At 40.8% G+C, this 12,599-nt stretch overlaps 1 protein-coding gene across 14 annotated transcripts in view; it reads right to left on the bottom strand.

The window, feature by feature from the left end:
- The window catches only part of NUMB (NUMB endocytic adaptor protein), a 93,794-nt gene that overhangs the window by 11,402 nt on the left and 69,793 nt on the right, over positions 1–12,599 (bottom strand). For 9 of the 14 annotated variants that reach the window (XM_052695502.1, XM_052695498.1, XM_052695508.1 and 6 more), the window contains 2 exons: positions 8,247–8,324; positions 303–377 (listed from right to left, as the gene is read on the bottom strand). In XM_052695502.1, the coding sequence (XP_052551462.1) occupies positions 303–377; positions 8,247–8,324 (153 nt within the window). The remainder of the gene's footprint in view (positions 1–302; positions 378–8,246; positions 8,325–12,599) is intronic. The other 5 variants (XM_052695505.1, XM_052695511.1, XM_052695509.1 and 2 more) reach the window with 2 other exon arrangements.

The following is a 12,599-nucleotide window of genomic DNA, read 5'->3' as shown; positions in this document are numbered from 1 at the left end:
GTCACTGCAAGTTCAACATCAACAGAAGTTGTTGGGAAAAGATGGCTCTTCTGGCAAATGCAACAAAGACAGCTCCTAGCTTGTGCTACCTGCCTCATTTTATCGAGTACCGGCATTAATAAACAAAAATAATAATAAGCTTACATACATATTCCAAGGAAGAAATGGTTAAACATCTACATGCTTAAATCTTTCTTTCAGATACCAACATCTACATTAAGATAGAGATTAGAGTCTAGTTAAAGTTATGGCACGCGTGTTATTATAGAGAAACTCTGAACTTTTGTCAAGAGAAATCTAACCTTTGTTTTCTCATCTACAACTCGGAGTCCATCCGCCGATACCCACAGGACCGCTTTAACCGCCTTCTTCCCAGTCTTTCAGAAAAGAAAAAAATAGGAAAGAAAAAAACAACTTCCTGTTAACAGTGTCAGAGTGCACCCACTCCCCCTTTCCAAGAATCACAACATTAAGTGCAGATGAAGTCCATGTTCAGTAAGGTGCCCAGTGCCAGATAAATCAATCCAAGTTGCAAAACACTCAGAGAACCAAGCCAAAGCCAGTATTTCAGAGGGAACATATCATGGGCATGGGGAGCGGGCACGGAACAGGTGGAGTCATAAATAGGGTGTACATCCATGTACAGTAAAGAATTCAAGACTGACCAAGTGGGTGAAGAATTCCACCAAAGAGTCAGATAACACTAATTCATAAGGAGTTACACCCCAGGTAGCTTCTCGAGCACAAGTTTAAATGCAGGAAAATTCTTACCTGGCATTTCCACCACCCCCACCCTGAGCCCCAATAGTTACATGGCAGAATCGTGGCATCACCTTAAACCAGCGTTAAAAGCACCCAGAAGACACTGGTTGCGGTGTTACGCGGCTTAATGCTGAGATGGACCATCTACAGACGTTCTACAGATTTGCTAAGAGCAGAACGTCACACGTTGGAAGAGAGGTAGAAGAATGGGACATATTAACCATTCCACTGTAGCTTGACAAGCACTGCGCAGCAGAGCACAGCAGCGGGGGAGCGCCCTGGCTTTCCTCCAAGATGTGACTGCGGGACCTTTTAGCTGCCACGAGCTGAGCGTGAGCAGAAGTGGGAAACACGGGAAGGCTTTGGGAGCCGCGTCAACTGCAGGTTCTTTCTAAGCTGTTTGCTTTTCAAAGGAGGGTTGCAGAGAACAGTATACACGCAAGATGATATTCTTCTGAAATCAAACCAATCAAACAGAAAATAGGTACAGTGTCACCATAATTTTACGAGTACTACCACAAAACAACCCCTAACACCATTTTTAATGTGTTCCTTAGATTCACAAGTCCTGTACTCTATTCTTTTACCTTTGAGCCACCTCAGAAACTATTCTCCCCACACCTTTCCAGAAGCACAGGATTTACACACTTTGTGGCTGCTGTAGACAGCTGCCACAGACCACTGCAGGAAGAGAACAAAAGCAACAGAAGATGGAGGGGAATGGGGCGTATCAGCTCATGGCTTTGTGCAAGGATTGCATTTCATTTTTAATAACTCAGTACAGATGTATATAATTTATATTCATACAGCAAGTATCTGAGCAAGGACACGTTCTGGCATAAGCTACTGCGTGTTCCAAATTAGCAACTCTGATTTTAACATTGTAAGGATGAAGTGTATTTTTTATCTCGGACTGATAAGCCACCTGCTGCATCACATTGGTTTCACTCTCAGAGAAGACAGAAAGCGTGAAGAAAATCAGCCTGGCAGGACTTGTGCTGGTCTTGGGGGAGGAACTATCTGTCCCAGTTTCTGAAGCAGCGATGACAACCAGAACACTCTCAGAACGCTTGGTGAGACCGGAGAGCGGCACTGACTTGTACAGAACAGCGAGTAAAGGAGAGAAGAACAAACACAAGCACAGTATGAAAACAAGCTTCTGAAGAGCTGGTGAAAACAAGATGTAGGAGCCCATCCAGCCGGTTCGATATCCCAGAAGGACTGAAATAAAATTTCCAGATTCTGGAATGCCTAATGGAAAAAGCATTCTTCACAAAGGAAGATGGACTCAAAGTTACTGTCATATGCATTAAAAAATGCTGCAGCATTTAAAAGCTGCCTCTAGTTTTCAGTCTTAAAAGAAAGTAAATATACATGCACATATATATATATATATATATATTCTCAATGCTACTTAGCTTTCACAGCCTAAAAATCCCTATCAATCCCAACAAGAGATGGCATGTAGAGATTTGTTTCAAAGATTTTGAAGGAGTGCCAATTTCTTAAAAGCCACTAGCAGTCTTAAAACGTTCAAGCAAATAGGGAAAATCAAGAGAAGTCAACACCTGTGGGTCACCGCTTGCTTTAGACTATCATTATGAACCTAGGATGCTTCTTTTTCCAGCAAACCACAACCTTGTTTCTGTAGAGTCAAATGCTGAGCAGTTCCTGAAGTTTGTATTAATCAACTTGGGTTTCACTCAGTTTGGTACTTTGCAAAGCAGCGCTGAAGTGCAGCAGATCTGGTCCTCATCTGTTACTTTCCTGAACTAAGACTTACAAACAGATAAACCACAGAACCTCACATTTCTCAGAACAAAAATAAAAGGCTGGAGGTCTGAATATCCCACTGGACAAGTAAGCTTCGTCAAGTGAGCTAACCTAATGCAGGTTTCCTACTCTAAGAAAAAAACAAAACATAGTTATCTCCCAGTCCTTACTTCTAGATTTATTGTGGATGCAATGCTTAAAACAAATAAGTTCTTACAGTCTGTATCCCAAACTCATGGCTGTTACCATTGGGCAACACACAATTATCTCCCAAATCCTCATTTTATCTATCCCAATTTCACCAAATAAGTTCATACCAGCTACACAAATCAGCACACTACTCTACTATAGGTTGGGTATTGCCAAGCATATCGTGATTAGAAAGTAGAATCCATTTTCACTCCTGACGTACAGTGGACAGTAAAATTACTGCTTACAAAGCAGTCTCCAATGCAGGACCACTGTGTCTGACAGACAGATGTGACTTCAAACAAAAAACATTATTTAAATCAAATTGGTGGCATCCATTGCAATAGCATGGTCTTAAATTCTACTACTTAGGCACTCCTCCAGACTTCTGCATCAGTAGCTTGTCTTCACATTCAAGAGCTCTAGGATGACAACATTGCTGGAGGGGAGCCACTCATGGCAACAACACCCAGCTTGTCAGTGTGAATCAGCTGTGACAGAAAGCTCACTTCTTAGCATTTCCTAGGAGGCTGGTAATCTGCTCCAGCACAAGACTTGTTCTCTTGACTCATTTCAGAGCCCTCAGAAGCCTCCTGGAGGGCAGGTGAGGCACCCCGGTGAACGGAAGGCAAGGCTGAAAACAAAGCACATGGGAAACCTCTCAAACAAGCAGGTGTCCTCAACACAGGCATCACAGAAAAGAAAATGAAGTTGATTAAAGCTGAAATACATTTCTCCCGAGCAACGGTGCTGGGCCTGCTGACTGGGCCATTAGAAGTGATGGAAAGATGGAACTAGGTAGCAACTGTACTGTAAGGTGGAAAGTAAAGGTTTAACGATAACCAAGCAGAATGAACGTTGCATAATAATGCCTTTTTAAGTACTTCTGAATTGCTTCTAGTCTTTCAGCTGTTTACAGATTTCTCAGTAGCTGCCTATTTTATTCTTTCCAAGGCCTTCAAAACAACTGTAAGATGTATCTGGAGCCCGAGATGTACAAGAAAACAAATTTCTTCTCTGTTTCTGTACAAAACATTGCACACTAAGAAATATACCTGTTTGATAGAAGCAAAAGATGAGAAAGATCTGTACTAGTATTCATTAACACACAGAAGACTTAGTTTTAAAATATGAAGATCTGCCCAAAAAGGCAGTTGATGCAGTTATATCCTGTAAACAAAACAAAACAGCAAAAGCCTAACCCAGAGCTAGCAGCAGACATCTCATTTTTACTTGAAGTTGAAAATGAAGTATTTTCAATATCAGGCTGTGACTAAGCACTGGAACATTTCCTGACACAAATAAGTCAGATTTACCTTTCTAGGGGAGAAAAACATGGACAGGGAAAGAAGCAAATCTGTCTAGACAGACTTACTGAAAACAAGTAGCAAGTTAAAACAGCTCTGGTTGGGAATATTACATTAACCCGAAAACAAGATATCCAGGGAGAAATTACAGACATTGCAGGGACATCTAAACACTATGGATTTCAGTACTCTCAGTGCTGGCTAATCTAACTTCGGTGGCTGAAACAGAAGCAACTCTTTTTTTTCAGCAAAACATTATAATAAGAAGGAAAGCAAATCTACAAGGCTGAAACAAAGTACTGGAGTTCAGTAAAAGCAATGCAAATGTAATGGGGTAGCCAGTACATCATGGAATCTCAGAACATCTTGAATTGGAAGGAAACCACAAGGGTCACTGAATTCAACTCCTGGCTCCACACAGGACTGACCAAAATTCAAAGCATGTTTCTGAGAGTGCTGTCCAAACACCCACTGAACTGCAGCATCTTGGGGCCATGTGCACTGCCCTGGGGATCCTGTTCCGTGCCCGACCACCCTCTGGTGCAGAACCTTTCCGTAACCCCCAGCTGCCCCTCCCAGCACAGCTCCATGCCATTCCTTCAGGCCCTGCAACTGTCACCAGACAGCAGAGCTCAGCACTGCCCTTCTGCTTGGAGCTGTAGGCTGCCATGAGGTCTCCCCTCAGCTTTTCTGTTCTGGGAAGAGCAAACCAAAGGACGTCAACTACCTCCCATACAGCTTTCCCTCTAAAACCTTCACCATCTTTGGCTGTCAGAGCACGCTACTGACTCACATTCTGGCCATCAGCCAGAACCCACAGGATCGTTTCTGAAGGGCCACTCTTCGGCCTCTAGTCTGCTAACTTCTACACATAGCCAGGGTTGCCTCATCCCAGGTGCAGAATCCAGCACTTGCTCTTGTTGTACTTTGTAAGGTTGGTGATTGCTCAGTCCTCTAATTCGTCAAAATCTCTCTGCCCTTGAAGGAGCCACCAGCTCTCCCCGGTTTATTGCTATCTGCAAGCCTTCCTAGTATACCTTCAAATCCTATATCCAAAGATATTCATTGATAAAAACATTAAAGAGAATCAGCCCTAAAATGAAGCCCTGAGGAACTCCACAACTGACTGGCTAACAGCCTGATGCAACTTTGTTTACAATGACCCTCTGAATCCAACTGGTCAGCCAATACTTCATCCATTGCATTATGTTTTGTCTAGCTGTATGCTGGACATTTTGTCCAGAATGATACTGTGAGAAACAAGAAGCTTTGCTGAAATCCAGAAATATTACATCAACTAGCTTCCTCTGGCCAAGCGAGTGGGCAGTGTTGTCATAAGGAGATTAGAGTTCATTACACAGAACTTTCCCTTCGTGAATTCGTGTAAGCCGTAAGCGATGGCTGCGCTGTTCTTGAGCTGTTTTTCAGTAACTCCCCCAAATAATTATCTCCAACATTTTGCCAGGCACTCAAGTGAGACTGACAGGTCTGTAATTTCCAGGGTCTTTTCTTGCGCTTTTTGAAACCTGGGACAACTGTTTGTCAGCCTTCAGTTGACTTGGACCTCTCCAGATTACCAACACCATTGAAAAATAATTGAGACATCTCACGCTGACATCAGCCAGCTCTTTCAGTACTGGGGGGATGCATTCCATCAGGCCCCATGGACTTATCTGCACCCAGTCGGAGCAGCAAATCCTACACAAGTATGGCATTTGGCCACAAGTTTGTTGTTACCAGTCACAGTTCTCCAACTCAAGGCTCTGGGTGTCCCAGAGTCCATCATCCATGCTGAAGACAAAGGCATTAAACATCCGTCCTTTGTCTGTGTGGTGACAATCCTTATCAAGTAACAGACCAATGTTATCGCTGATCCTCCTTTTGCTGTTAACATATTTTAAAAAGCCCTTTTTATTGTCCACCACAGTACTGTCCACCTTCAACTGTAACTGAGCTTTGACAATGTAAATTTTCTCCCTACAACAGTGAACAGCATCTCTGTAGTCCTCCCATGTCACTAGACCTTGCTTGCTAGTACCCATGTTATTTTCCCCACCTAAGCTTTAGAAGATCTCTACTGAGTGAGGCTGACCTTCTACTTCATCTGCACATCTGACATTTTTGAACTGCCTGTTCCTGTGTTCTTAAAGAGGCTGTGTTTAAAAAGTGACCAGCTGTGATGGACCATAATGCCTTCAAAAGCAGACCCCATGGAAACTAAATACCTAGCTCTCAGAACAGCCTGAAATTTTACTCTTACCACAAAGTATTTTTGACTACTAGCGACCACTTCATGGTCACTATGGCCAAGATAGCCACCAATCAGCATTTCACCAATGAGAACATCTCTGTTTACAAGCAATTACTATTCCTGATTGATTCTCCTAGTACCTGTACTAAAATGTTATCAAGGCATCTCAGGAATTGCCTGGCCTGGTTGTGTCTGCTGTGTGATATATTAGTTAACAACTGGCAAGTTGAAGTCATCCATAAGGAGAGGGGTGGCATATCTAGAGGTATCTCACAGCTTCTCAAAGGATAAATCAGCGGTGTCATCATCTTGGCTGGACGCCTACAGCAACTCCACCACAACATTCCCTTTATTTGCTTGTCCTTTCTCACCCTTACCCAAGGGCTCCCAACTGTGCCACTGGCAGCTGTGAGCTCTGCACAGCCCAGCCCCTCCCTCCCTCCCAGCACTCCACCTGCCCTGCCTATCCTGGCTGAACAGCCTAGACTTCTTCATTGTGATGCACTATCTCAGGACCTTCCCCCTCAGATTTTGTTTATGCCAATGATGATGTAGTTCTAGGACTGACCAAGGGCCTCAAGCTTCTTTTGATTGTTCTTCATGCTGCATGCACTAGTGTATAAATACTCCAAATGTGCCTCATTCTGAGTGCAGCTACTACAGACACAGGTAAATACCAATAAAAGAAAACTAGCATTCATTTTTATAAGGTTGAAACAAATTCCAACAACTACTTTGAGTATTATACAGCAAATAGCATGTTTCACTCCAACCTTTCTAAATTCCAGCCTTTAATTCATTTACGGATAGGAATGATTTGATTAACCTGGCAGATCCTTTACATACAGCATTTTTATTCTGAAAAAAGAACTTCTTTCTTCACTATTACTATACTTCACTGGTGAGCTTTCCCACATCATGGAAAGAAAGGTGAACTGGGGAAATAGCTGCTTCTCGATGACATGCACTACAGTGTGAGTGTGAAGTGACACAGGTGCAGCTGAAAAAGCTTTATTTACTCCTTAAGTAAAGCCAAGACAAATGTGTGACCAGAAAATCATCTGCTCTGAAAGATTTTGCGATGCAAGTTACAAACTTGTTAGTTTCTATTTAAACCAAGATTCAGCATGTAATAAGATCTCTGAAAAGCAGTATCTTAAATTTATTCCATAGGAAGTGCTTTACAAGAATTCTAAATGCAGAAGCAGTCAACAGATGGGAGGCAAAAGAGTTTTTTTGGAAGTTGACCAACACTGTCCTACGGAGATGTAGACAGAATTAAAAAACAAAAACAAAAACAACAAACCACCCCAATCCAGTCTCCAGCACAGCACATTCTTAGTAAGGACAAACAATTGCTTCCTTTTGCAACACTGTCCTCAGGAAGACCAGAGCAACTGTGGGCAGCAAAGCTTTCTCCTATACAATAGAATTGCAATTAGAAAAACAAATAGCAGGTAAATGCCTGGTCTCCTCTTCATGTACCTTTGAATTTAGACCGTACTCAAAAAAGAAATGTTTAGGAGATGGTACATGTAAGACTTGCTGCTTTCTCCCCACACTAACAGTTGGGCAAGCTTGTGGTGCTAGGCAGCCAACAATCCAGCAGTGTTTACAAGCACAGACCCCCAGCAGTTCCATAGGTGTTTGCCTAGGTGATGTAGGCTGGCACAAGTTTAAGGGATTTAAAGGAAAAAACAGTCACATTTTTATTTCAGGAAGACCAATGATTTCAGAACGCTGGATTTCTGATACAGTCCATATGGAGTTCAGTTTCTATTTCAGGTCCCTTTTTTAACCATATTCTTTATTTGATCAGTTTGATCAAGTCTGGGAAGAAATGGATTTTAGAAGTAAGTTTTCTGAAAGAGATCAAGGGATTCTCAACACCCTGATTTTACAGCAGTGCTATACCAGGGATGTAACTCCTTATAGTGCAAGCACAAATGAGGCATTAAACTTACTTTTCCAAAGAAGCCTTTGAAGAACTTCCTTTCCTGGAGGAACAGGGGGGACAAGTCGAGCGCTATTACTGAAGGTAGCTAAAATATCCCAGGGTTTCAAACCAACAAGCACACACAAGAATAGGGTTTGGAGGGAAAGGAAGGGGTTTTTAGAGTTATCCACGAGAAGGTGCGACAGGCAAATGTGAAAATAATCCCATGAAAATGCAGATCAAAGGGCACACACAATTCTAATAAGCTACTGCCCTGAAATTGGTAGAAAGAAGAGAACCTTGGTCCCAATTTCATGCAAAGAGGTTACTTCATTGTCACTCTCCCTCGTTTAGTTCCCTTTAGTTAGGTTATAAACCAAACTTGGCAGCAGACGTGGTGGTTGAACAATTAAAATACTGTATGGGCACGAAAAGCAAAGATTTAACTTTAGTGTTATAGTCAAATTTTCTCTGTATTGACCGTTTTTTCCCAAAGCAAGTGCTCCATATGCTGGAGAACATACAGTGGCTGGCATAATGCAGGATTAAAAGCTAAAAAACATTTTTTGTGCTTCATTTTACTCTTTTATTCATTTTATTATTTTATTTACTGTTTTGGCTTAGGTGCTACTCTTACTTTGCCTTTTATACAACCCTCTTTGGCCAGTAAGGAATTTCCTCTGACCTAACCTAAACCACAATTGAGATCTCTTCCTCTTCCACCATACACAACTGCTAAATATTCATTCTACAACTTCTGATTAAAAGATCCCCTTTTAAAGCCACCTCTGAGAGGGAGAAGTTAGACCAAGGCAGAGGCACAAAAAGCTGAACTACAAGTTCCTGAACGTCTTCAGTTTGGAAGTGATTATACTGATTGCCCAATTCACAATGACACTAAAGCAGAACACAATTTAAAGCATACTTGCATGTCATTTTTACTGGCTTTGTTTTGTTACCAGATTGTTAAAAGGAAACGGCAAGATCTGCCTGATCTGACGTGAGGATATTCCCCAGGCCCTGATGTCCTGCAGCTACATCTCAGTACCTGAAGGAAGCTGGCACTGCAGCATATCCCTGCTCTCACTATTTTTCCTAATTATTTAACTCGCAAGTAAACTGGTACAGCAGTAACATGGAGATCATGGAGAATCCACATGAGACTAAGGAAGGGTTTCTGACAGCCGCTGACCCGAAATTACCATCGCACTGATAACAATGCTATATTAAAATATTATTACAAATATCCTGAGGCAGTGCCTCCAGAATTGATTGATATACAAGGTTATATTTAAAACAAAGCTTTTTTCTGACGCAAGCCAACAAAAGTCAGGAAACAAAGCTAAGAAGGGAGTGTCAATCTCAACTCTGCATTTCCTGACTTTTGCTACTGAGTGCTTCTCTCTGCCCGACGTCCTTCCACAGAGCTTTTCAACAAGTATCTGTAAGATATTTGTGTCAACCCAGGCGCTGTACAAGAACATCTCTACGTACAGACAGCTGAAAGGCTTAATAGCTTTTAGCAGCAAGAACGGTCATGTATTTGGACAAGATATGCTGAACACTGGGAGGGGAACTAATGGATTAATCACAGCGTTGTGCACATAATGAGAAGGGGCTGGATGCTGCTGCCAAGTTGAGCAATGACTTGCATTACACTAAATAACAGCCTTTTAAAGATAGCAAAAGCTAAAAGAGATTCACCAGAAGCTACCTCATTTTAGGTGATGGTTAATTTTGCTCACAGCAAAATGCTTGTTAAACAAGATCTATGTTTTTTAATAAGCTAGAAATGTTAATGGAAAGGCATCATGCAAAATGGATTTTAAACAACACTAAGTTAATGTAGTTTAGAGATAACTAATGCATGTTTTAAAATATTAAATTATGTCTCTTTACCTGCTAAAACAAGAACATATATTAAAAACAAATGCATCATTTAAAACAAGAAGTGGCAAGTTAGAAACCAATACTACACACTGAAGCTGATTTAAAAATCAAAACATGATATGAAAGTGTAATTTTGTCTTTATACCATATCCCCATACCTGATTTCAATATGGTTACAAAGATACCTCATAGGGTCCTCAGAAAGCTGTTTTCCAGTCTGCACTAAACACCACTAACTCGTGAAAATGGTTTTGGAGAAATCTTTCAATGCTTTGTATCCAAATCTGAGGATCCGCATTTAGTAATATATCCCTGCTAAGGGAAAAATGTATGCTCCTTTGGTAACACCTGAATAACAGATAGTGATACCTGAACACACAGGTTTTAGATCTATCAATGAAACTGCTGTGCCATATCATCAGACAGAAAATAGGGACACCAGTTTCTCTTCATTCATCACAAGAAAAATTGTAACCTGCACATTATAGCGTTGATCGGGTTGGTATGCAGCCCCAGAGCTTGAGAAGGGCTCTCTGCTAAAAATGGCTTCTTTTACTCAGCTGTCAATTAAACAGTCCCTGAACAAAAGATTTACCATCATCGGGTTTAAGTTCTGCAAGATGTGCTCAAAAATGATTGTGGCATATTCAACCAGCACATAATAAAGGACCTGGAAGGATACTTCTCCACAATAAAAAGGTAAAAGAATTTGACTGCATCTTTTCTTTCTAAAGCAGAAATTAAGATATTCCTAAAATGAAGATCAAGTTTTGTATTCTTCTTGACAAATCTTAAAAGGTTTTAAAGTCCAATAGTCAACCCTAAAAACAAAGAACATATTTCAGTTCCCCAAATAAATAGCCAACTGTTGGAGAATAAGAATTAAGAGGAAAATATGTCTATTGAAATAAGACAGAGAAGAACTTAGTTTTAGAAATTACAAGTATGTCAACAATTCTGTTTCTAAGAGAACTGAACTGTTTCTCATAGACTGGATTCATAAGAACTATACAATGTCTGCAAAGAAAACAAAGATTAAAATAGGTCATATATGCTCATATGTAGTTTAACTATATGAAAAATGAAGTTCAAATTTTGTGAAGCTCATCTTTCCATTTGAGGACTGCACCTCAAACATGAGGTTCTTTCAAGACCAAGAGAAAGCCCATTGAAATAACCCAAACACTGTAAAAGGAAAAGACTACCAAAGGAGCAAATTGCTTTCTTCTCACATTGCCTACATGCTGAGACAACATGGAGAGGTATGGCTTTTCCTTGTTAAGAGACTGTACTGTACAGAAAAGAGCTCTCAGCAATGGAAGAATCCTAAAGAAATGCTCCCAGTTTAAAACCCACACACACAGGGTGGGGATCTGAGAATGGGGGCACAGTTTGAATCGCAATGAGCAGCTTCAGATGAAGCTTGAGTCTGATGGAGCCTAACAGCTCAAGTGCACAAAGCAGTTTCAGTAATCTGAATATTCCTCTTGGGGCCCAATGAGAATTCCACATCCGCTTCTCTACTGCCAGCATTGACAAATGAGACAATGCAAGCAGAAATCCTAAGACACACACCTGTGTCCCACTTGCACATAAACATAAAAAACTTCAAACAGCAAAGGAAATAAAAATTATCTGAATAAAAGCAGTGCTTTTATGAGAATGGGCAATAAGTTGATGCCACTCAGAATAATCATAAAGCACAGAACAGAGAAATCAAGTTAGTTATTTCAAGGGAACATGCTGTAAGACTTAGATGCTTACATGTGAATCAGTAATTCAGATGATCAAGAATCACAACCCTAGCATTATCTGGATTCCAGAAGAAACTGGGTGCTATGTTTTTACTGTGCCTCATTATTTATAAGCTTAGCTACAATTAATTGGTTTGTGGACTGAAAGTTTATAAAAAGACCTAGAGAGCAAATACTTCACAGCACAGCTCCCCAGAGAAGGAGATGAGAGAAGCTGCAAAAAGGAGATACTGGAACATTATTCAGTGTGCTAACAGAAAGTATCCTGATACAGTGAAAACAAGAACAGGACAAAAATGGATGCAACTCATTATGTGGTCAGTACTTGCATTTTTAGCTACATAAACTAAATCCACAGAACAAAAACTAATTTACATTCTGTGTGGTTCTTTTTAATAAAAATCAGTCACCAATCACTGCTGGACTGAATGGGAACAGATGGGATGCGGCTTGAACAGGTTGCTAGACACTGGCTGAGAGAGAAAAGAAAAGACTTGATTTTAATCAGAGCAGTAAAGCAATTCAGAAACTTTACAACACAACAGAAGGAAGATAACCTATAGTCTTCTGTTATGTGCTAGGAAGAGCAGGTTTATTCAGAATACATTTGAGTTCTCACATTTGGTGAGGAGAAAAAAAAAAAAAAGTCACATCCAGTCAAAGATATCTTAAGTTAGCAAAGATGCAGTAGAAATGTTTGATTTACTTCCAGTAATTTTGGCTGAGCTAGAAGGATA

Source organism: Tympanuchus pallidicinctus, unplaced genomic scaffold (genome assembly GCF_026119805.1).
Source record: "Tympanuchus pallidicinctus isolate F22 unplaced genomic scaffold, pur_lepc_1.0 scaffold3, whole genome shotgun sequence".
Classification (NCBI taxonomy): Eukaryota; Metazoa; Chordata; class Aves; order Galliformes; family Phasianidae; genus Tympanuchus; species Tympanuchus pallidicinctus.
This window is presented reverse-complemented; position numbering and strand designations above follow the sequence as displayed.